Source organism: Acomys minous, assembly GCF_964271855.1.
Source record: "Acomys minous genome assembly, chromosome: 2".
Lineage (NCBI taxonomy): Eukaryota > Metazoa > Chordata > Mammalia > Rodentia > Muridae > Acomys > Acomys minous.
Window position 1 is genome coordinate 59,008,810 of NC_140484.1, and position 24,814 is coordinate 59,033,623.

Below are 24,814 nucleotides of genomic sequence, written 5' to 3' on the forward strand. Positions count from 1 at the left end.
TTATTACCCTAGACCAAGTTATTTCACCAACCTTCTCCCTTAATTTTAGCCGGCAGCCTTAGTTAAGCCCCGTCTCCTGACATGCAGGAAGACCAATCCTACCTGGGATCGAGGGCGGGCCGGGTCAGGTACGGGCCCCGCCCCTTCCGGATGTGTCTCGTCTCCCAGCAACCATCCAAACTCACTAGATTTCTTCCGCTGAGTTTCGCTGCTACAGATCCACTCTTTTACCATGCTCAGTGCTTCCAAGCGGAGCTCTTCTGCGCTCTCGCCAACGCCTGGGGATATTCACAACCTCTGCGCTTGGCTGGACCAGCTCCCGCTCAGCCGCCCCAAGCGCCACCTGGCTCGGGACTTCAGTGATGGTGGTGCGAGGGAGGGAGAGGCGCTTTGGGACGGATGATGAAGACAGCTCAGAGCTGAGGGCCACCCTTGCGTCCAGCCCCCTAGTACGGGTGGGGGTGGGGGGAATGAGGCAGTTCTTGAGTCCAGACTTGTTCTGCTTAGGAAGGGTAGTAGCAGACATGACCTCCCGTGGCTCTCACGCTGTGTTAGCTCCTCAGACCATCCTACCACATGGTCTGTCTTGGAGTCTAGCAGCGGTACCGAGGGCTCTTGGGGAACAATCATGGTCTCCCCAGCACAAGCTCATGCCCTTGCCACACGCGCCTATCGTGTGGTCAGGGGTACCAACTGCAACCGGGGTCTTAGCCAGCCAAACCCAATCGCATTCCCACAGTGATGGTGGCCGAGATTGTGAAGCACTTCCGCCCTCGGCTGGTGGATTTGCACAGCTACGTCCCAGCCTGCAGTACAGACCAGAAGCTGAGCAATTGGAGCCTTCTCAACAGGCAAGGCCTGGGAGCTCAGCCCACCTAGGTTGACCCCAGGGATGTTCTCTCCAGCTGTGGATCTCTTACTGCTTTAACTGTGTCCTTGCCTCCAGAACCCTATCACAACCAGGGCTCCTGAGGCGCCCTGGTAGGAGAGCCTACCAGCTAGGAGCCTGTTCCCTTACAAGTCAGTGGAGGCACGTTTCACTCCACCTCCCAAACTGTCCTCAAACAAGTCCCTGTCTCTATGTTTGGTGTGATAAGTGATACCAAGTACAACCAGGCAGAGTAGGGCAGACATGTTCTGTGTAGTCAAATCAGTGAGGGCTCGAGGAAGTGACTGAGCAGAGCAAGGTGGGGACCATGGGTCGGCACCCAGGATGCTGTATGGGGGGGGTGTCAGAACCCTCAAGATTGGCTTAGATTGGGTTAGGGGCATTGCAGGCCTGAGGCTTGGGCTTATATTTGAGAGGATCGAGATAGAAAGAAACCTCAAAGGGGACCGGGCGGTGGTGGCCCACACCTTTAATCTTAGCAGAGGCAGGTGGATAGCTGTGAGTTGGAGGCCAGCCTGGTCTACAAAGTGAGTCCAGGACAGCCAAGGCTACACAGAGAAAGCCTGTCTCAAAAAGCCAAAAAGCCAAAAAGCCAAAAAAAAAAAAAAAAAAAAAAAAAAAGAAGAAGAAGGAAAGAAAGAAACCTCAAAGGGAGGTGATGTTGCCTGAGAGGGTCCAGCCACAGATTTCAGGCATGGTAAGCTGTATCAACGGGACTTTCAGGGCACAGGGCAAGCACTCAGGAAGATAAGAACAAGTGCAGAGAACATGGCCTGGTATAGCAAGCGTTCTGTGATCTCCTGAGACCTGGGCTCACTAGGCCAGGGGTGAGATAGCCATGGGCCCCTAGGGCACACAGAGCACAGAGGAGCTCTTGGTGTCCTGTCCTCTCTAAGAAAGCTCGACGTTTGTCCGGTGGCTCGAAGGCATGGAGAACGGGACTGTAGGGAGGGCTTAATGCCCAGCCCCTGGTGGTACTGCTTTGAGGCAGCACCCGCCCTCCCCACTACTCTCTCTTTTCAGGAAAGTCTTTCCCAAGCTGCACTTGTGTGTCTCAGAAACTGACATCCAAAAGGTGGTCTCCAACAGGCCTGGAGTTATCGAGTCTATCCTGTGCACACTGAGGGAGAAGGTAGAGACCAGAGCTGTTCGTGTAGGCTCCGGCAGTGCGGCTGGAAGTGTCTGCACGTCAATTCAGCCTGTAAGTCCGCTGTGTCTGTTGCCCTTTGCACACAGATAATCTATGTGAAAATCAAAGAGAAATGAGTGTGCCTCTGGTCCAGAGTGAAATGAAGTCTGTGTGTGAGGCCACAGTCGCCACTTAGACCCATCACATCTTCCTGCCTCCTCACAGTTCCTTCCCAGCCTGAGCCACCTCCCCTGGGCAGTGAAAACACTTTTTTTATTTTTTGGACTATAAGACACACCTGACCATAAGATGAACCCAGTTCTTAGAGCAGTAAAACAAGAAAAACAGTAAAATCAGCAATTGGACCATAAGGCGCACCCTAATCCCCCCATACACTTTTGGGGGGAAAGTGCATCCCATGGTCCAAAAGAATACATTAGTAGTTGCCCCTACTACAACTAGCCCAAGCCCTCCCCCTCTCCTCTTCTCCAGTTTACCCACTGACCACACCCAGAATGGAAACCAGACGTGTTCAGCCCTGCTACACCTCACTTCCCAACTTCTGTATTTTGTAGGATCCAGGACACTCTGGTGTGGATGCTATCCAACCTTGGGTAGGGCCTACCTCCCACCCACATCCCACCAGGATTCAAGATCCTAGTGTAGATAATTGCAGCCTGTCAGAGCCCCTCTGGGGCTCTGGTAGAGAAGAACACTACGTTCCTGAAAGCTGGGCCTATGACGATCGTGAGCTCACCAAAGAGAACAGGTATGCCCAGGTGCATCCTGGGCCCAGAGGGGCTGGTGGGCTTCTGAGGCATACTACTTAGAGTCCTGGCTACATTAATACCCAGAGAGCAACTATGCAAGAGGGAGCCTGTGAGCCCTACAGGGAAGCCATTATTCAAACAGAAGCGCCATTTCTGAGGTTTCCAGGGCTATGCAATAGGCCCTGATACCAGGATAGGACCAAGTCCTTCCATGGTAACTCCTGAGTCTGCTTTACCTGCTATGGACCATGTCCCCTGCCATCATCCATATGCACTGTCACTAGTGGGTACCCGTCAGAAGCAAGATCCTGAGCTGATGGTGTCTATTTGTCATTCAGGCCTACAGAGCCCTCCAACCCCCTTCAGCCCGAAGACCCTTCAGAATCAAAGGGACTTGGAGAAAATGGGGCTGCTGTGCTCGCAGAGGGTGGACACTTATTCTCAAATTATCCCTGCCCACCTCCTTATGATCCCTATCCCGGATTAAAGGTCAGTGTTTACCTTTCAGGGACCTAATTGAAGGGCTCTGGGGTGACCTGGCCAGCACCCAGCAGCAGTTGGAGGATAAGGAGCAAGCGCTAGCCCTTCTGCAGGAGACAGTCAAGGTACGGTCCTGCTGGGCATCCCTTGCTGCCTAGCCATTCTGAGCTGCAAGACAAAGATGCAGAGGGACCCACTGCCCCAGTTTCACACTCCTTGGCTGAGTTTCTGCAGAGCTGGCACTGACCCAGTGAAGGGTGTAAGGGGGGGGGGCAGGGAAGGGGAAGGGGGAAGGGGAGGGACGGGGACTGGTGGCGGCGCAGGTACCTGACCAGAGAGAATCAACATCCTTTCGATTATTTAGTGCCCAGGCAGTGGTAGCAAATGCCTTTAATCCCAGCAGAGGCAAGTGGGATCTTTGTGAGTTCAAGTCTAGCCTGGCCTACAGAGCAACTTCCGGGACGGAAGGACAAGGGTACACAGAGAAACCCTGTTTTGAAAAATGCCTGCTGAGCCGGGCGTGGTGGCACACGCCTTTAATCCCAGCACTCGAGAGGCAGAGGCAGATGGATTGCTGTGAGTTCGAGGCCAGCCTGGTCTACAAAGCGGGTCCAGGCCAGCCAAGGCTACACAGAGAAACCCTGTATCCAAAAACCAAAAAAAAAAAAAATGCTTGCTGTAGTGTCACATGCCTTTAATCCCAGCACTCAGAGATGCAGAGACAGGAGGATCACCGTGAGTTCAAGGCCAGCCTGCCTCCAATTTGAGTCTAGTCTGGGAAGTATTTCAGTCCTTCTCAGAGGCAGAAAAGATATGGTGGACCCCTAATGTACTCATCACCTGCTTCCTTGGTCCTGTCCACACCAGACCCAAGGGCAGCACAGGAGTACAGAATTATACTGTGGACTGAGGGCCATCTCAGGGAGCAGATACTGTGGGGAACACCTGGAAAGTACATAGAGTAAGATGCTGCCTGGACCACTAGCCTGAACTGGGTCTTGTGTTTCCCTCCATCTCCAAAGGCCAGGGCCTTGGAAACAAGCCCCCTGAGGATCTTTGTGAACATTTAGATGTGCGGTGCATGCCTAGCTTTGGTGCCCATCTGGCTCTATAGAACACACTTAGCTCTGAAGTGCACATTTGGCTCTGTGATACACAGCTTATTCTGTAATGCATATATGGTCCTGCAGTGCACACCTGGCTTTGTGTGCTAACGTCTGGTACTGCAGATGCATGTCTGGTTCTGTGGATGTACCCCTGGCCCTGTGAGTACACAGTTGTGTCGTATATGTCCGGTTGTGTGGTACGTGCCTTGCTCTCTGATGTACGTTTGGTTCTGCAGGCACACACCTGCTCTTTCACCAGGAACTTCCAACACCCCTTACTATTTCTTTCCCCTCCCTGTATCCTGGGAGCACAGAGAGCTAAGACAATGGGGAGGATGGACATTCTGGGCCAAGAGGCCTCAGAGTCCCAGGGGCTGCCGGAAATTGCATGCCATCTCAGTTCCTGAGTATGTACCCAAATCTTGATGAGTTATCCTCTTGTGAAAACAGGAAGGTGATGTTATATTACTGTGGCTTTGGACTTACAGAGAAGTAGTAGAAAGGAAGCAGTAAAGAGAACTGAAGCTGTTGCCGCCTCTGTGCGCCCCGCTTGCCCACAGCACAGCCCTCCCACTGTCGCCCTGGCTCAAATGCTGACCAAGGGAACCGTAATTCTTAATTGAAGACTCAGAGATGAACAGACCAACATGCCATTTAAGGGCTGACACTCAACTTGCCACTTACGGATTGACTACCACTTGCAAATCGTCCCTAAGTGAGATACACAGCTTTGGAGTTGAAGAGTTGGAGTCTCTTCATAGTCATAGGAGAACTGTCTGGTGATAGACAGGGCATAACAAGCCCATGGCTGAGCCGTGTGCGTTGGACTCCATTGCTGGACCTAGGCACAGTGTCCCGGCTTTTCAGTTTGTCTCTGAACGAAGAGTAGTGGGAAGGTGTGCAGAATACAGGCTTTATGCACTGGCTGTGAACAGTGTCACACTCCTCGGGTCCAGGGAAGGGCCTTGTCTCTCATTGTCTGCTATGAGGCTGGCTCCTCACCCTGCTCCACACATGCCTTCCTTCACACTCCACGGGAATGAGACAGATCCAGTTTTTCTGCCCAAGGTGCATGGTGGGGTCTGGGGGTCTGGTGTGAGACAAGGTCATCCTTCAAACAGGCACAGAGGGACAACGGATGCCCCAGCTGATAGGTCTGTCATGCCACTGTGCCCAGGGCAGGGAGGGTCAGGCTGATCTTTCTGAACGTTCACTTTTGTCTGTTCAGTTTCTTGAGGCTGAGTCTTGCTAAATAGCCAGAGTGGCCTTGGATTTTCAGTGATACCCCCTCCCCACCCGCACCCCGAGTCTCTGCCTCCCCACAAGTAGGATTACAGGTGTATGCCACCATCCCTAGCTTCCTTCACTTATTCTTTCTTATTTAATTTTTTTAAAAACAACTATAGGTAGCTGGGCAGGTGACACACGCCTTTAATTCCAGCACTCTAGAGGCTGAGGCAGGAGGATCTCTATGACTTCAAGGCCAGCTTGGTCTACATAGAAAGCTCCTGGACAGCCAGGGCTACATAGAGAAGCACAGTCCCCCCCAAAAAGAAATTTAAAATTTTGTGTATATGTGGATTTGTGCACTTAAGTGCAGATACCTATGGAGACTGGATGCATCCGATTGTCCAGGAGCTGGAGTTATGGGAGCTTCTGAGCTACCTGATGTGGGTGGTAGACACCCAACTCTGAACTTCTCTAAGAGGTTACCAGTACACACACACACTCACACACACACAGAGAGACACACACGCACATACACACACACAGAGACACACACGCACATACACACACACACAGACACACACTCACACACATACATACACAGATACACACACACATACATACACACAGACACATACTCACACACACATACATACACACACACGCACATACACACACACAGACACACACTCACACACATACATACACAGACACACACACACACATACATATACACACACAGACATATACTCACACACACACACTCACACACACAGACACACACTCACACACACATACATACATACACACACACACTCACACACACATACATACATACACACACACTCACACACACACACACACACACACACACACACACATATATATCCTTTTTTTTAGACAGGGTCTCTCTACATAGCTCTGGCTGTCCTTAAACTCACTATGTAGATCAAGCTGGCCTCAAATTCAGAGATCCACCTGCCTCTGTCCCCCCAAATACTGAGATTAAAAGTATACACCACCAAACCCAGCAAGAGTATGCACGCTTGGGGCTGAAGACATGGCTTAGAGGTTAAGAGCACTGTCTGTTCTTCTAGAGGTCATGAGTTCAACTCCCAGCAACCGCATGGTGGCTCAAAACCATCTATAATGAGATCTGGTGCCCTCTTCTGGCGTGTGTATTAATAAATAAATAAAACCTTAAAAAAAAAAAAAGAGAGAGAGAGATACTGCCTTCTTAAAAAAAAAAATTTAAAAAAGAGTATGCACTCTTTAATTTTTCAACACAGGGTTTCTCTGTGTCACCCTGGCTGTCCTGGAACTCTTTGTAGACCAGGCTGGCCTCAAACTCAGATATCTGCCTTCCTCTATCTCCTGAGTGCTCTGGTTCAAGGCGTGTGCTACCACCATCTGGCTTAGAGACAGGGTTTCTCTGTGTAGCCCTGGCTGTCCTGGACTCACTTTGTAGACCAGGGCTGGCCTGGAACTCACAGCGATCCACCTGCCTCTGCCTCCTGAGTGCTGGGATTACAGGCGTGCGCCACCACGCCCGGCGAGTATGCACTCTTGACCTTAACCATGGAGATATCTCCAGCCCCACTTCGCTTATTCTTGAGTCATCAACTTTTGGAGGTACGTGGTGAACAGACAGTACAACAGCCACATACCTGTCAGCCGGCTGCTGGCTCCGCAAGTGTGCCCTGCGTACCTGCCCAACTAGGTGCTGGGCTCACAGCAAAAAAGGCTCAGTCCCTGCCCCTGCCGCCCCCCACCCCTGCCCTTGCCCCTGCCCCTACCTACCCTACATCTGGTCCTTCCAGGCTGGGAGGCCAGGGGGATCCCAGCAAGGAGCAGGAGAAGGAAAACCAGCCATCCATGGCCTGACAGTGTCTCTCCCCTCCCCCCATCTCTCCCTCCCCTCTCCCCCCCCAAACTCCTCGGGCTCATTGGCTGTAGAATCTTGCTCAAGAATCCTACTGTTTGTCTTTCCCAGTGGCCCCACAAAGGGCCTCTGGTGCTGTCCCCTCTGCCATGAGACCTGAGGTTGGACATTCATTCCTAGAGGATGGAGCTGCCCATGGTCTAACTGGCAGGTAAGGGGACTTCTCAGGAAACTTTCAGACTTGTGTGCTTTCTGAAGATTTTGCAGATGAAGGTGATGAGGTTGGAGCACCTGGTACAGCTGAAGGACCAACGGATCTGGGAGCTGATGAGATCTGGACCTGAGGAGCATCAGCTCTGGAGGGGCCCCCATCCAGAATCATTAAGACCTGGACCCTGAGCCCAGCTGGAGCCTCTCCCTAATCGCACAGTCTCTGTGTGAGTGTAGGAACAGGTGTAGAGGCCAGAGCACCCTGGGACTGCAGACAAGTTTGGACAGATTTGCATTTGGTTCTCCCCGTCCCCCAGTATTTTGTCATCATTACTGATTGCTGCATTTGTGAGGTCCTGGTACGTGTAGTGTCTCCGGGTCGCCTTCCACGGTAGGTGGAGACTGTAAACCATGCGGCCCCCTGTGACAGCCGCCCTGAAGTTTTCTAGAGATTCCACCGATGGGACCCCTGGAAGATTTGGCAGGCCTGAGCCTGCTGGACTTTTCCACTGCAGGGGGACACAAAGGGGAAGGTTTCAGGACGTGGCAAGAGGAAAGGCTGTAGGAGAGGATGCCGTCCGTACCCCTTCTAAGGCAGTCTGGGTACATACTTTGCCCTGAAGATTTGGGGAGCCAGGTGGACCAGAATTCTGGGCCTGGATGGCCACAGCAAGCTGTACTGCTCTTTGGTTCCAAGACGTGTCTGCTGCCTTTAGCCTCTGCGACATCACATTTCTGGACAGCAACTCCATCGCAGTGGGGTGGGCATGCCTGGATACTGCTTAGCTGCCCTGCTCATCTATTCACAGTGGGACTTACATGGGGCCTCCTCCACTCCTCCATAGCTACCACTCTCCTTGGAACCAACTTTCTCTGTGCCTTTAGGCCATGGCTGGCCTCTAAGGATCTCAGGAAGTAGTCTCAGAAACCTCAGACTGAGGTCACAGTTTTACAACTGCCAGAGTTCCAGGCACAGTTTCCTTCCTGAGTCAGAGGCACGTCATTAGCCAAAGGGCCTACCACCCGTTCTACTGAGTCACCTTTCAGAGCACTAGTCAGGGAGGCAGTGTCCGCTAGCTGGCTCTGTCAGCCTTGCTCATCTCTGGTCGGCTGATTGGGAAAACTTGATGCTTTGTTCCAAGCTGAGGCAGGGGACCTCCAGGAGAGTAGCCCCAACGTTCTTCCATTAGCCAAAGTACACTGCGGACGGAGGGGGACACCTCTGTTGCATGTGACATGTATAGACTCCTAGTGTCCAAGAGGAAAATCTTCCTTAAAGTGCTGGAGAACCTCCCAGATGGTGTTTCCACAGTACTAGATCTAAAGCCTTGCTTCTATCTCAGGGAGGCAGGAAGAACAGGGAAGGGCCAAGGTGCTCAGTCATCACAGGCTCAGACAGCTCTAGGCCTGGCCAGCCCTCCACACCCACTCATGCAGTGATAATTCAGGGCAGTTTCTCTGGGCCAGCTACACGCACATGTTTGCATGAGTAGACATTGTATCACACACAAACACTGTTACATGCACGTGGAGGCTCCTTCTTTGATGATTAGGAAGACTAGCCCTGTTAGCATTATGCCTTGCAGGAAGGGAGGCCAGTGTTGTGGACTTTTGTGTTAAGTTTTCCGGGACAATGTGTGTGACTGTATATGTGACAGTGTGATACTGTGTCTAACTATAGGTAACACTGTGTGACAATGTGCCTGATGCTGTGACAATGTGTGATTACATATAACCACGTGTCATTTTGAGTGTATGCGGCAGCGCGTGGCTGTGTATCTGACTGTGTGGTACTTTGTGACGGTGACACTGTGTGATTGTGTATGTGACCCTATGTTTGTACAATGTGATGGCCAGTAGAGGTTGCCATGGTGATGGTAGCCTCAAGATGGATGGCAGGGTTACAGTCCAGGGGGCTGAGAAGCTGTGGCTTCCATGTTGGTAGGACAAGCAGTGTGCCCTGCGCTGTCTGCTCCTCCCTCATCCAGCACTGCCGCCGGAGCCAACTGATAGGCTCTGGGGCCGAAAGAGTGTAACTGGAAAAACAGAAAACAAGACTTCAGGGTAATCATGTCACTCCCTCAGGGCGGGACCCACTCAATCAATACTGGAGCCCGCGTTCTGCCAAGGAGAAACAGAGATAAACAAGTGGGGCTTAGGTAACCGGTGCCTCAGGTGTTTCATAGGCAAGCCCTGGCTTGCCCACCCAAAGCCCCGCTCCAGGAAGCACCCAGAGTAGAACAGGTGGGGCAGAGACCTGACTCGAGCTGGAATTTCCCCTGGCACGAGGAACTAAGATACCCGCTCCAAGGTGAGCTGAAAGAAGCCACCTAGTCATTCAAGAGCAGGAGGCAGGACCACAGTGGTGGCTTAGTGGTGCCACCCCCACAAGATGCTGAACCCTGGGCTACTGCGCCTGGGGGCTGGGGGCCGTCCTGAGGATTGTCTGGCTCCTGCTGGCTTTGCCTTGGAGCAGCAAAGACCAGGATTGAGAATTCTAGGGTTGGGCGGTGAAGGCACATGCCATTAATCCCAGCACTTGGGAGGCAGAGGCAGGCTGATGGATCGCTGTAAGTTCGAGGCCAGCCTGGTCTACAAAGTGAGTCTAGGACAGCCAAGGCTACACAGAGAATTCTAGGGTTCCTCTTTTTCATCCATGACCATGATATCATTTGACCACCTCTTGTGAGCCAGTGTCTTCTCAGGAGCACCACCCATGCCATCTGTCCATATAGAGTCTCCACACAGGGCTGTGTCTCAGCTTCATTTTCCAGTTACTGTGACAACATACCCTGACAAAAAGCAACCTAAAAGAGAAAAGAGTTTATTTCAACTGAGAGTCCAGGTTCTAGTCTGTCACAGTGGAGAAGTCACAGCAGTAGAAGTGTAAGGGAGAAAAAAAAAGTGTAAGGGAGCTGGTCCTATTGCACCCATAGTCAGACACAGAGAAAAGAATGCATGCATGCTTATGCTCAGCTTGCTTGCTTTATTATACAGTGCAGGACCCAAGCCCAGGGAATGGTCCCACCCACAGTGGGCAGATCTTCCCACCACAATTAATGTAACCAAGATAGTCTCACAGACGTGCCTTAGGCAACCCTTCATTGCTACTCTCTTCCCAAGTGATTCTAGACTGAAGCTGACAAAACTAACAGTTACAAACTACAGTTCTGGAGGTGAGGAGGTTGGAGCTGCTCTAATTCAGCAGGCTGCTTGCCTCAGGGACAATGTTTATGTACTTATCTTCGCTAGGGGCACCTGGTTTCTAAAAGCTGAGGTGGGGGGGAGGCGGGAAACGACGAGCTGAGGGCTTAGGGTGCCACCTGGAGGAGAATTGTGGGACTGCAAATACAGGAGTAACCCAGATTACAGAGCTGGGAGTCCCCTGAGGCCTTTATCCTAACCAAGGACAAACCTGGTGGTGGTGACACAAGCCTTTAATCCCAGCACTTGAGAGGCAGAGGCAAGCAGATTTCTGTAAATTCGAGGTCAGCCTTATCTATAGAGCAAGTTCCCGATAATAAATAGACCAAAAAAAAAAAAAAAAAAAAAGAGTTGAGGACAAATGAAGAATGGAAGTCCAGCCACCTCAGATTTACGAGGATCGTTGGAGAGAAAGCACGCTGCTGGCGTGACTCCAGGAAGGCTCCTGGGGCGGTCTCTGGGTTTTCTCTAGCTTTCATGATCCAACTGACTTTCTTACCTTGGTCTCAGGGTTTCTTGCTTCAGGGATCTGACATATTATGTCAAGACATCTTGACCCTGAAAATATTTGTTTTGAGACAGAGTCTCTTTGTAGCCCTGGCTGTTCTGGAACTCTCATGTAGACCAAGCTGGCCTCAAATTCACGGAGATCCATTTGCCTCTGCCTCCTGAGTGCTTGGAGTAAGGGCATGCAGCCTGCCCCTGAGCTCTTTAGAATTTAATGGTCATTAAAAATGTCCTTCTGGGGCTGGAGAGATGGCTCAGTGGTTAAGAGCACTGTCTGCTCTTCCCAAGGACCCGGGTTCAATTCCCAGCACCCACGTGGCAGCTCACAACTGTCTGTAACTCCAAGATCTGACACCCTCACACCAACACACATAAATTAAAATTAAATAAATAAAAAATATTTTTAAAAAAATGTCCTTCTGCACCCACATAAAGAAGTCCTTGAGCCAGGCGGTGGTGGTGCATGTCTTTAATTCCAGCACTTGGGAGGCAGAGGCAGGTGGATCGCTGTGAGTTCGAGGCCAGCCTGGTCTACAAAGCAAGTGAGTCTAGGACAGCCACGGCTACACAGAGAAACCCTGTCTCAAAAAACCAAACCAACCAAACAAACAAAAACCAAACCAAAATAAAAAAACAGTCCTTGAAGGGCAGCTGAGACCTACACCTCCCCAACCTGGGGCAGAGACACCTGATTTCCTCAAAACTAAATAGAAGTGGTTGCTGGAGGTCAGCCTGCAATACTGTCTCCAAAACCCCTGGAAGTGAGGCCAGGCCTCACTTAGTGGCTGCATATGGAAACACCCAGTTTCAGCCCCAGTTCAGAGAAACTAGACTTTCTGGTGAGGTACGAAGAACCAGCTAATGTCCCTTCTCATTTAGTGGAAATATCTCCATGAACTTAGGGCAGAAGCTAAGTCCATGAAAAGCTGGCTGTGTAGAAGGAGAAAGGCTAAATGGAGCCACAGGACCCAGTGTGTAGCCCTGGGTGTTTGCTTTTTAAATTTTATTTTATAGTTGTTCCTGCTATGCAATAAAAGTAATAGGAAAAAGACCAAAACAAATTAAGTGCCCATAGGATTCACTCTCGATGTGGTGGTACACACTTGGAATCCTAGTACCTTTATTCCCCTGTTTTCTTAAATATGCTCTCAGCCAGGTGTGGTGGCGCACACCTTTAGTCCCAGCACTCAGAGGCAGAGGCAGGTGGATCGCTGTGAGTTCAAGGCCAACCTAGTCTACAAAAGCAAGTCCAGGACAACCAGGACTGTTACACAGAGAAACCCTGTCTCGAAAAACCAAAAACCAAAAACCAAAGCCAAAAACATTTAAATACAGTCTCATATAAATGAAGTTGGTCTTGAACTTATAGAGATCCATCCACCTCTGTCTCTGAGTGCTAGAATTAATGGCCTGGGTGACAACACCAAGCTGTTCGTTTTCTGAGATAGGGTCTTGTTCTATAACTCTGACCGGCCCCAGACTTGAAGCAATCCTATTCAGATGGCCCCAAACTCCTGACATGTGTCCTGCTTCCGCCACTGGGGTGTTGAGATCATAGTCATGAGTCACCATTGTCTGTCTTAGAGACATTTCTGGGCGCTTTAGGGAAAACACACCACCGAGTCACCAACTCACTCCATTATCCATTCTTGGCTGTTGTCTGCCTCCTTAGCTTCCCCTTCCTGCGTCACCCCTGCAGTTACAGTCAGTGCATTCTAGGGGTGTCAGCACTCACTGAACACCCTTACAAGAAGGGACAAAACGGGAATGACACTTGCAGGACTTATCACACTCCCCCAAAAAGGACGACTTTCATGACAGCGGCGGGGGGGGGGGTGAGGGGGTGAGGGGGGGCGGCACCCAGAACAGCAGTGAGCACACTTCCTGAAGTGATGACGATGATGACAGCTGCAGAACTGGGATCTTGACCAATCAGACAGACCCCTGGCCGGGCCAGAGTCACATTGCTCCACCAGCCTAGCCCCTCTCTTGTTTCCCTTTTCTGTAGCATCTTAAAGCACCCACTTGCTCCTTGAAGATGGATTTGGGTCACTAAACCCCAAGTTTTCTCTTATTCCCAATGTATCCGCTCTGATGAAACCCCTTTCTCCACCCTTCACCACTCCCGGTCTCTTTGATTGGCATATTGGGAAAGTGGCTGAGCCGGTTCCAGGCTGCTTTGGCCCTAAACCTCCACTAGCCCTCAAGGACACACAAGGATGTAAATGAACTGCTGATAAACGCTTCTGTGCGCTCGCAGTGTCTGCAGAGACCTTGGGGCCCAGCTGAGCAGCTTCCTCATTTGCAAATGAGGAAACAATTGCTCCCTAGGTCTACCAGGGTGACACCAGCGGGGTTTGCTTCAGACTGATGGATTGAAGGTGGTTAGCACATTTGCTGCTGACTGTTCAGCAAAGATCAGCCACCCTCCGGCTCAGGATGACCCCAAGAGGCCAGTCTGGGCATCTCTCTTCCTTCCAAGAAGTTTGGTTTTTCTCATTTCCCTTTAATGTCCTCCCCTTCCTCTCTAGAAAGGACTTGAGGGCTTGTGTTGATGTTCACAACAACCATTTGCAAAGTCTTCTAGAGAGGGCACCAGGGATGTGGAGCCCCTCCAATGTGGACAAAGACACAAACAATGCTGGGTCAGTCTCTGCTGGGCGTGCTCGTGAGGTGCGCCTGGTGCTTCAATAACAACAAAGATGCCGTTTCCAGTAGAGAAAGCCAGGAAACCAGTGCTCTCCTCAACCCTAGACAAATGTGAAAAGCCCTCTAAGCACCCCGGAGTGCTCATGCCCTTGTGTGGCCTGCAGCCCTCCCAGGCCCCAAGGGAGAGTAATGAGCAAGAAATAGGATGAGAAACCTGCCTGCCTGAAAACGGGAACCTTAAAAGGGTGGGGCTCACTGGGTGATGTGGTCCACAGGTACTGGGTGCTAGGAGAGGTAGGTATGGCATGGCCGTGCTCTTTAATCACTGAGTGTCTGGCTCCGCATGGGTTAACTATCCTGCAGCAATCTAAACAGGTTTTAGAGAAAAATAGCTGGGCGAAAGTTGTGAAATGCAAAGTGATAGCTATTGCTGAAACAACCTGTTATCACGAGCTTTCCTTTAAAGCCCACTTAAGGAGCTGGAGAAATGGCTGAGCAGTTAAGTGCTTGCAGAGGACCAGACTTCGATTTCGACAACCCATAACTGCCTGGAACTCCAGCTCCAGGAGATCTGACATGCTCTTCTGCACTCTTCAAGTTCATAATTAAAAACAAATACTTTTAGAAATTCACTTAGATCTGGGTGTGGCATCACATTAAAACAAAAAACATCACTTAGAACCTGAAATGTTCATTTAAATTGCTCTAGGTTTTTTTCTGTTTTTTTGTTTGTTTGTTTGTTTTGTTTGTTTGGTTGTTGGTTTTGCTTTGCTTTGCTTTACTAGACGGTTTCTCTGTGTAGCCTTGGCTGTTTTAGACTTGCTTTGTAGACCAGGCTGGCCTTGAACTCACAGCAATCTACCTGCCTCTGCCTCCAGAGTACTGAGATCAAAGGTGAGCGCCACCACTTTAGGTTAAGCTGGAGATTGTGCCAGCAGACCTAATACGTACAATGTCATCAGAGCAGAGGCTAGGGACAAACAGGGGAGCTTGTGGGCAGCTTGTTTGAAGTGAGAGGTGTCTATGAGCGTGCCTTGCCCTGTGAGGGACCATGCCCCAGAGTTGCCCCTGAGGAGTTCTGATGCTCGTAGTGTCTGAGGCTGTTCCGGGGGCCCCTCCCTCTGGGCTGCATCTCTCCATGGTAAACTCAGAGCAATTGTCAGCAGGACCTATCAGGACTTCCCCACGAGCATGCATGAAAGGCAGGTCACGTGTAGAAAGTATGTGGAGACAAGGTGCTGAAGACATGGCTTAATCAGTAAAGTGCTTGCCACACATGCTCAGAAATATGAATGTGCATCCCCAGAACCTACATAAAAGCTCATCCCATGCCTGTAATCTCAGCTCTTTGTGGGGTAGGGGGTGGGGGGCAGGGGGAATGACAAAGGGTAGCTATAGCTGGTAGACAGCTAGTCTAGTCTAATTGGCAAGTTCCAGGCTAGTAAGAACCCCTTCCTGCCAGGCATGGTGACACATGCCTGTAATCCCAGCACTCAGGAGACAGAGGCAGGTGGGTCCCTATGAGTTTGAGGCCAGCCTGGTCTACAAAGCAAGTTGGGGGCAGCCAAGGCTATACAGAGAAGCCCTTTCTTGAAAAACAAAAACAACCAAAAAAAAAGGAATCCCTTTTCAAAAACTAAGATGGAAAACAATTGAGGTAGACAGTAAACACACACACAAACACACAAACAAACAAACAAACAAACACACACACACACATACACACCCAAGGGGTGTGGGAGCAGTATAGGGAAAAAGGTGTCCTAAACACAGGCTGGACAAAAACCAACCAACAAACAAACAAAAACTCAACACAGTTGAAACTAATCACCTCTTTTCTGTCCGATTCAGACTTTCCAAAATACTGCTCTGTTTTATAGATAATAGGAAAGGTGAAAATAATGGCTCCTTACAGGCCTGCGAGAGAGCGCCGCCCTGCTGTTGCTTGTTCATGTGTGTTTCCGAAATACATTTTCACAGACTGAAAAGGACATACGCATTTATAAAAGATAAAAGAGGCCGAGAGCACACCTGTAATCCCAGCACCCGGGGCAAAGGCAGGTGGATCTCTGTGAGTTCAAGGCCAGCCTGGTCTACAAAGCAAGTCCAAGACAGCCAGGCATACAAAGAGAGACCCTGTCTCGAAAAACCAAAACACCGAACCAAAAGTTAAAATTCAAATTAAAAAAGATAAAAGAGCCCTGGAGGAGCTGTGGGTGTGACCAAGTGTGGATGATGGTTGGTTGCTGCCTTACTGTGTCATCACACCTCCACCAGGAAAAATGGGGATCTTTGCTGACCACCCCTACTAATGACATCACTTTGTCCCTTGAACTGGCTAAATGAAAGAAGGATAGGTGGGATAAAGACAGCAGGGTGGTCTGTGGGTGCGGGTCTCCACGGTGCCCCCTTATTCTGCAGATACCACCCAGGACAGCAGCCCCGGAGTACAGCCTGGGCAGCAATGCAACGCCTTTGGCTAACCTGGGATCCCAGAGCAGTGTATGAGAATAGGCCACAGGCCAGAAGGCAGCAGGTGCCACCTGTGCCTGCCTTGTGTGCTGTAGCTTGCCAGGGACAGCCAGACCCTCCCTGAACTCTGCCTGAAACCTAATGACTCTCTCTCATTCCATCACCCCTGTGTCCTGGTGGCCCCCCATCCCCTACCCCAAACCTTGGGCACCTGCTCCAGCCACCCCTTACCTCAGCCAGGTGTACTGCTTCATGGGCTTGGTCTTTCTATACAGTTCTGCCATGCCTCCCAGACTTAGCTGTGGAGGGCTGAGGGGCAATGGGACCCTGGAACACCTTTCACCCTTACCCTGCCTGAAGCTGCCCAAGTCTTCTCGTCATTTCTCTTACCCCAAATTTAAGCCTGAGTCCCCATTCACTCATTGGCATGCATGGCCTCCCACCGGACAAATTCATACGTGTGCATGCATGCAGCACCACCTTACATGTCCACTGGTCTCTGACACACTGAACAGCATGTGATCTTAGAGCTGCGGTCAACCTGTCTACTGAGGTCTATGCCTGCCCTTCGTTGTTCAAGGACAGCGTCCTTGAATCTAACAACAGGGGACCCAGACCATTCCTAGATTGTTCCAGATTCCGGAGACACTCAGCCTTTCCAGCCATACCAAGGCCCAGGGTAGGAGCCCCATTAGTGCCATGACCTGGGAGCTCCCTGATGAGATGACACCCTCAGCCCAGCCGAGTCAAGCCAGGTGGCTTCTCCCTTGACCAAGGACTCCTGGAACACTCCGGAAGCTGGAGCCAGGAGCTATGGGCACCCTGACACTGGTACTTAACTGTTGCTCAGTTTCCTCCTAGCAAATGGTGAAGGGGCCAGGACTAGGGTCCACAGGCCCAGACAATACTGAGGGAGCCAGGCATGAGCCAGAGCCCAAGGAAGAACGCGCCTGCCAAAGCCAACCTAGATTTCCTCTCTGTCTAGCTGCTCAAGGAAACAACGGCTTGGTAGGGCCTAAAGTGGTGACCCCTCCTGACCCTGGGGGGAGCTTAGTTTTCAAGAGCCTCCCAGGTTCCAGGAATCAGTGGAAGCGACCAACGCTGAATGGAGTCCTGGGTCTGGATATGTTTTGAGTTTGGTGTCCAGATCCGTGTGGATAGAGAAGAAGTCAACCAAGCCAGGCACGGGGCAGTACTCAGGGAGGCAGAGGCAGGCGGATCTCAAGTCCAGCCTGGTCTGCAAAGTCCAGGACAGCCAAGGCTACACAGAGAAAGCCTGTCTTGAAAAACCAAAAACAACAATAACAACAGCAGTATGCGACTGGCATGTGTTTACATAAGTGTCTATGTGTGTACATGTGAGTGGCATGCAAATGTGGGTGTGTGATATATCCCTGGGTACATGTATAATGCGTGTCTTTGTGGATGGTATGCATGTGCACTTGTGTCCTCAGGTGCCTCAGGTGCTTCTGGCTTCTGGCCAGGTGCACCAGGGTCCCCTGCGGTGGGCAGGCAAGTGAACAAGCACTCTGGACAAGACAATCACAGTTCTTTTAGAATGGAACTTGGAAAACTATTTGCTTGGTGGCCTTGGAGGGCCCAGCGGGAGTTCCCACGGGCCAGACCGAGTGTTCCTGATTTGTTGGCGTGGGCAGGGGAGAGGGAAAGAAACAAGAAGAAGCTGAGATTATTTCCGTGGAGGGAGTGGCAGGCTCAGCCTTGAAATGTAGCCCTGGGGCAGGGACCAACTCCACCCAAAGCCCAGGGCCATCTGTGTTACCCCCACCCCCACCCCAACCTCCAGGGCCAGGAGCAGCCTGAGCATCACAGGCCCTGAGGGTTCCCTATAGTGCTCTTACCTTTCCCAGCTGAGTAGCTATGCAAATCTGACTTGTGGCCTCAAGTCCACGGTCCTCTCAACTGGGCTACGGCCACTAAATTTAGCTGGTGAAAATTCAGAATACCCACTTGAATTCAAAATTCAGATGAATGGATTTTCATTTTAGGATCCTGGAGTGAGAAGTACTTATCCTAAGAAATTGTCCACATTGCTTTCCAGGATCAGGCCTAGGCCATAATGACATGGCTAAATGCACCAAGAAGGTTGGGGGTTATCAGTAAATACAGGAACAGCTGGGCCTGAGAGGGCTCAGTTAAAAGCACTTGCTGCAAGGCCGGGTGGTGGTGGTGCACACCTTTAATCCCAGCACTTGGGAGGGAGAGGCAGGCAGATTACTGTGAGTTTGAGGCCAGCCTGGTCTACAAAGTGAGTCCAGGGGCTACACAAACCCTGTCTCGAAAACCCAAAAAAATAAAAAATAAAAAAATAAAAGCACTTGCTGCTCTTGCAGAGGACACAGGATTGATTTCTGGCACCCACATGGTGGTTCACAACCATCTGTAACTCCAGTTCCAGGAGGTCCAATACCCTCTTCTGACCCCCGGTGGACACCAGGAACACACATGGTACACATATGTAGATGCAGGGGAAACACTCATAAGGTTCTTTTTAAGTGGGACCAGTTATGGTGTCTTCCTCCAGGAAATGGAGGACAGAAATCAGGCAGCACAACGAGTACACGTGCTTCTTCTGTGGCAAAACCAAGGTGAAAAGATGGGCCATTGGCACCCGGCAGTGTGGTTCCTGTACGAAAACAGTTTATGGTGCGGGTGCGGCCTGGATTTACAACGCCACTTCTGTTGTCACAGTCAGGTCTCCAGTCAGAAGACAGGAGGAATTGAAAGCCCTGGAGAAGCGTTACCATTTGACACATCCGTAGCCCGCAGTAAATGGGCCAATTTATATAATAGAAAGGAAAGAGAAAACACTTGCCCACGTTTTCCAAGATTCACATCTGACCATGGCTCCCAAATGTGCCCCCATGTAGCCACGTGGCGGTGGTAATCCCAGCGCTCGGGAAGCCAGCCTGCTCTACAAAGCGAGTCCAGGACAGCCAGTGCTACACAGAGAAACCCTGTCTGGAAAAACCCAACCTAAACCAAAATAAAATAAATCAAAACAAAACAACCCAAAGGTGCCCCATGCTTGAGTGTGTGTGTGTTTGTGTGTGTGTGTGTGTGTGTGTGTGTGTGTGTGTGTGTGTTCTTCCTGTATCTCCCTTGGCCTTGCTCCCTTGAGACGATTTCTCATAAAACCTGAAGTTAGATGTGTTTCCGCTAGGCTGGCTGGCCAGAGAGTTCACAAGATCTGCTTCTCTCTGCCAATTCTGGGATTGCAGGAGCATGCAACCTATGCCTGGTTTTTTGTTTTGTTTTGTTTTGTTTTTGTTTTTGTTGTTTGTTTGTTTGTTTGTTTTGATAGGTACTGAGGATTTGAACTTGTGTCCTCTTGCATCCGCAGCAGCTGTTTTTACTCACTGGGCCCTCTCCCTAATCTGCCCCATGTTTATTTGGTAAGGCCTCACAGGACCAGCTGTTAAACTGTCTCAAAATGGGGACACCATCCCCACTTTGCCGGGAAGCTTCCATTATATTTTTACTTTGTTTTGAGATGTTTGCAGATGGTGTGACCCACAAACCTTCCAGGGCTGGGGTTCGGAGGTAGGATCTTGGCCTCGCATGTGTGGTGGCCCTAGGTTCAACCCCTGTAATGCCCAAGCAAACAAACCTCTCTCAAGTTCACTATGCCGGGATTTGACAAATGCATGTGGCTGTGAGTAACAACACCTCTTGGGACACAGCTTCCCGGGCAGCTGATGATCCCAGGTGATGCATGTCCCTCTTTTCATGGCTTCTATCCTCCCCGTGGGCTGGGGAGTGGGGTCCTGTTTGGCATCATTCTTGCTCAGGTTTTGGGAGACCAGTGACTTCAAATGCTCCTGGGCCACACACCTTGGGTAAAATTGCCAGGCTACTAGATGCAGCAAGTTTACAAGACTCCCGGGAGGTGGGGGGTGGCTGTGTCATCTCCAGCACTTATTTTGGTGGGTGTGGACACTGAGGCCAGAAGAGATGGCTGAACAACACTGCTGTGGGGAGCTACTGTTGTGTGGTACAGCTGACAGCCAGCCTAGCCTGTCCTGGGAGTGAAATGCTGTCGCTCCCAGGATGTTACTCTCCAGGAGGGAGGGCAGGCATGTTGGGGTGCAGGGCATGCTGGTATGTGCTGTGTGGAGAGGGGACTGGGACCCCATAGAACATGCTGTAGTGTGAGGCATACTTGCGTGTGAGGCATACTGGTGTGGGGGACATGTTGGTTTGTGGGGGCATACTGGGGCGTGGGGATGTTGGCCTGTGGGACATTTAGGGCTTTGTGGCATGTTGGTCCATGAGGCACACTTGAATTTGGAAATCTTTTGGCTGTGCAGTATGCTGGGGTATGGGGCCTGTTGAGTCATAGGGCATACTGGCTTGGGGGGTCGTGTTAGTTTACCAGACATGCTACTGTGAAAGGCATGTCGGAGTACAGGACAGACAGGAGGAGGAGTTCAACCTTCCACCGTGGCCAGTGCAGGGATGGAGGTCTCCACAGAGGTAGGGTGGTAAGCCCTTTCTTTCCTTTGGGAACTGTGGCTAGGGGGTCCAACAAGGCTACGGAAGGATTGCCTTGGAGACTGAAGACTGGTTCTGTGTGAATACAGCTGCAGCTCCCCTCCGCCCCACCCCCCAAGCTCCGAAGGGCACAGAATGGAAGGAGCAAGTAAGTGAGCCTGCCTGAAGGCCACTGCTTATCGTCGGAGTTCCGTGCCAAGCACGTCCTCCTGATCCACAAGGATACTTTCTGTCTCCCGAGCAGAGGGAGGCAACCTCATGCGTGCTAGCACAGGGGCCACTGCTGGGGGATTCTCAGTGCCCTTGGTGGCAGGATCTGCTGATGTGAGCAGTGAGGGCTCCCTGGGGCTCAGGTCTGGCTGCAGATGGAAGGCTTGCCGTGAGGGATGGGAAGATGGTTGTGTCTAGAACATCCCTTTTGCCTTCAGGGCTTTTCTCCATGCCACTGCAGATCTCAGTCCTGACACCCTGTTTAGGGCTCACTCAAAGTCCTGGAGTGCCATGGAAGAACTTGGCAAAGAGATAGTTGTGGTGTGGCTTTACCATTGGACAGCCAGTCCTTCAAAGGGACTGAAACTCCAGAGGTCACAGGACCTTTTGTAAGTCATGGCCAGGAAAGCTAGGCTCAAACTAAAAATTTCCCTTTTAACCCCCTGGCTCCTCAGTGAAATGAGCACTACATGTAGCCCCCCTAATGTCTGTGACTCCCTAAAGCCCATGGGAAACATACTAGGTCCACTAAGTAGCTAACCCCTATCCTCCCCAGGGTCAGCTGAAGGGTGAGGCCAAGAGGAGGACAGTGCCTCATATACTTTTAGAGGGAGAGTTCCCACACCAAGCCTCAGTCTACCTCTCCTGCTGTGAGGCCCTCCTGGGTTTTTGTTTGTTTGGGTTTTTTGGTTTTTAGTTTTTCTTTCCTTCCTTCTTTCTTTCTTTCTTTCTTTTTTTTTTTTTTTTGTTTTGTTTTGTTTTGTTTTTTGAGACAGGGTTTCTCTATGTTATCTTGGTGGTCCTGGACTCGCTTTGTAGGCCAGGCTGGCCTTGAACTCATAGCAATCTGCCTGCCTCTGCCTCCCCTCAAGTCCTGGGATTAAAGGTGTGCACCATCAAGCCCAGTTTGGTTTTTGTTTTTTCAAGACAGGTTTTCTCTGTGTAGCCTTGGCTGTCCTAGATTTACTTTGTAGACCAGGCTGGCCTTGAACTCACAGAGTGTTGGGATTATAGGCATACGCCTTTGGGCCTGGCCCCTTCTGGGTTTTTAATATTGCCTTATTATTACCAAGTACTCTTTTTATAATCTGGAAGAGGGGAGACGGAGCAGAAAATCAAGGCACAGAGCAGAGTTAGAGGGTGGTCCAGGACTGGCCTCACCCGGTACCTCATCTGTTCCTCATCCTCCCTCAGTCTCTGTCCACTCAGTTTCAGCCTCTCGTCCTCTAATCTCCCACTTTCTTCCATTTCTCTTGCAAATGTGAGGCCGAGGCCACAGCCCAAGGTTGGGGACAACACTGTAGCTGCAGCTGCCAGAGGGAGGCAGCTTTCAGAATGTTGTGCCAGGTGGGGAGGCATAAGGGGATGGGGACCTCTGTCGGCCTCAGGCCCCGAAGGTTGGCTCTCTTTTTTAGGCCCATAAACATTTGAAAGTGGGGTTCTTCCTGCCTAGCGTCTCTGAGAACACTCCCTCTAACCCAGGGGACCCAGAAATGTGTCTGAGTCTGGGCACGGTGGCATATGCCTTTAATGAAAGCGCTCAGGGTGGAAGACAGAGGTAGATGGATCTCCATGAGTTTGAGGATAGCCTGGGCTATATAGTGAGTTCCAAATGGATCTATCTGTGGGGTGTGTGTGTGTGTGTGTGTGTGTGTGTGTGTGTGTGTGTGTGTGAATGTGAACTCTTGGGGCTGTACCCTCTTCTCTGTGGAACAGCTCTCCACCAGGACAGGATCCTGATGTTCTCAGCCTAGGCCTCATGGGGTCCAGCCTGCCAGGCATAGCAGGCCGGTAGCAGCATGCCACCTCCATGTTCCAGACTTTTTTCTTTATATTGCCTAGCAGCTGATACTCGCCATTCTTACGACCAAAAGCTCAGCTCCATGGCCAGGAGGCAGGAGACGGCTCTCAGAGAGGTACAGTCTGCAGATCCTGTCACCTGCAGAATCCTGAGAGCCTCTTAAGCCCCGGCTCCTATGTCCAGGTCCGGCAGGTCTCATGTGCTCATGCCCTATGCTACCAGGCAGGGGTCTGAGATGCGTCCTAGGCATTGTCAGGAAGGCCCTGGGCTATTGGTCCTCCCTGAATTTTCTTGTATGTGCCTGTTACCAGGGAGTCCTGTCCTTGCCCACTGCCCTCAGGTTCTAGGTCAGCGCCTGCTCTCTTCCCAGACGAGTGAGGACTACCCAAGGGCTGTTTGTGAGGCACCTTTGACCCACGGTTACAGACTCAGCCTTAGTCCTGGCCAACCTCAGGCAAGTTAGTTTGGCCTCCCACTGAATATTATGGTCACTTGGCATGTGGTCTTGATAGCCCCGAGGCCTGGCTAACACCTACCAGTTAATTATACTCACACACTGTGAACTGAGCTGCCCAACCTGGGTGAGAAATGGTGTGTCTGCTACACTTGGGCTCTGGCTCTGCAGATTGGAGCAGAGAGGAGAGAGCTTGAGGCTGGCACACACAGGGGCCCATGAATGGAAACATGGAGACCTCAGCCTTGCTTCCTAGCAGCCTCTGACTGCTCACATTCTGGGGAGATGCCTGCTCAGGGCTAGTCCATGAGGCCCTAGGGCATGGGCTTTCTGTGAGGTCTCCATGTGGTTATCCTTGGGTCTTGGATGTCTCTAAAGAGCCCTTCCTATGCTGGCTACGATCTCTTACTCCTGAAAACTTGTAACCATGTCCTCCACATCCTACTGGGGGTTTAGGGAAAGAAACGATTCCCCCAGCTTCCCCCCCCCCACACACCCCCGTGTCAGCTCTGTATCACAGAGAACACTTCCTGGGGTTTGGGTTCCTGGCCAACAGCCACCTGACCCACTGTATAGAAGCCACCAGAGGTCCAGGTGGGGGCTTTCTGGGGGCTTCCCAGGGGCAGGAGTGTGGATTACAGCTCTCAGCTAAGTAGAGGGCAGTTACGAGACACTGTCTTTATAGACCTCAAGCCTGGCACTTGGCAAAGTCCAGCCTTGGGGCTACAGAAGCACCCGGGGAGACACAGCTCTCACTGAGCTGGGCAGGTCCTGGAGGAGGAAGGAGTGCCCATCTCCCTGGACAAGCAGTTCTCCTCTGTCTGCATTTCCTGGGCCCCTGACGCAAGCAAGAGATAAAGGTGCTGAGGGGCAACTGGCCAGGACTGGCCCTATCCCAGTTCCTGGGCCAGCAGCCCCCTGCCCTGGGAGCCCCCACTGCCAAAAGACCTGCTTGTTCACAGCAGGTCTTTGTGCCCCGGCCTCGTGAGTGCGGGGGTGGGACGGGGTCCTTGGCACAGAGCAGCTCTCTGACCACATGAGACTGCACTGGCCAAGGTCTCAGCCATGCATAAATGGGGTGGCCCCAGGTTGCAAGCGGCAGGACTCCACTGAGCGGCAGCCAAGTCCTCCACCAGATTCCCAAACTCTGCATGGCTCTCAGGCCACTAAGGACCCAGTGCCCTGGCAGTCTGGACCCAGGTAAGGTCGGTTTACCTCCGAGGACGCTTTCTGGGCTTAGCTGTACTCTCTTTTATCACACCCACAGGAAGGCAGCACCTGCCGTCCCTGGCTAAGTCTTCAGCTTTTCCTG

General features: G+C 51.3%; 1 protein-coding gene across 3 annotated transcripts; it reads left to right on the forward strand.

Annotated features, from left to right (window-relative positions):
* The first annotated feature begins 161 nt into the window (after window positions 1-161).
* LOC311582522 (sperm flagellar protein 1-like) lies at window positions 162-11,206 on the forward strand. 3 transcript variants are annotated; one of them, XM_084755665.1, is made up of 7 exons: window positions 168-368; window positions 740-851; window positions 1,913-2,090; window positions 2,594-2,787; window positions 3,297-3,393; window positions 7,742-10,928; window positions 10,982-11,206. In XM_084755665.1, exons 1-6 carry the CDS (start codon window positions 233-235, stop codon window positions 7,880-7,882), a joined length of 858 nt encoding a protein of 285 aa, XP_084611791.1. In that variant the 5' UTR covers window positions 168-232; the 3' UTR covers window positions 7,883-10,928; window positions 10,982-11,206. The 3 variants fall into 3 exon arrangements, with proteins under 3 accessions (XP_084611792.1, XP_084611791.1, XP_084611793.1); XM_084755667.1 differs by having other exon boundaries at window positions 170-368; window positions 1,979-2,090; XM_084755666.1 differs by lacking the exons at window positions 7,742-10,928; window positions 10,982-11,206 and adding an exon at window positions 4,863-6,208 and having other exon boundaries at window positions 162-368.
* Window positions 11,207-24,814: the final 13,608 nt, after the last annotated feature.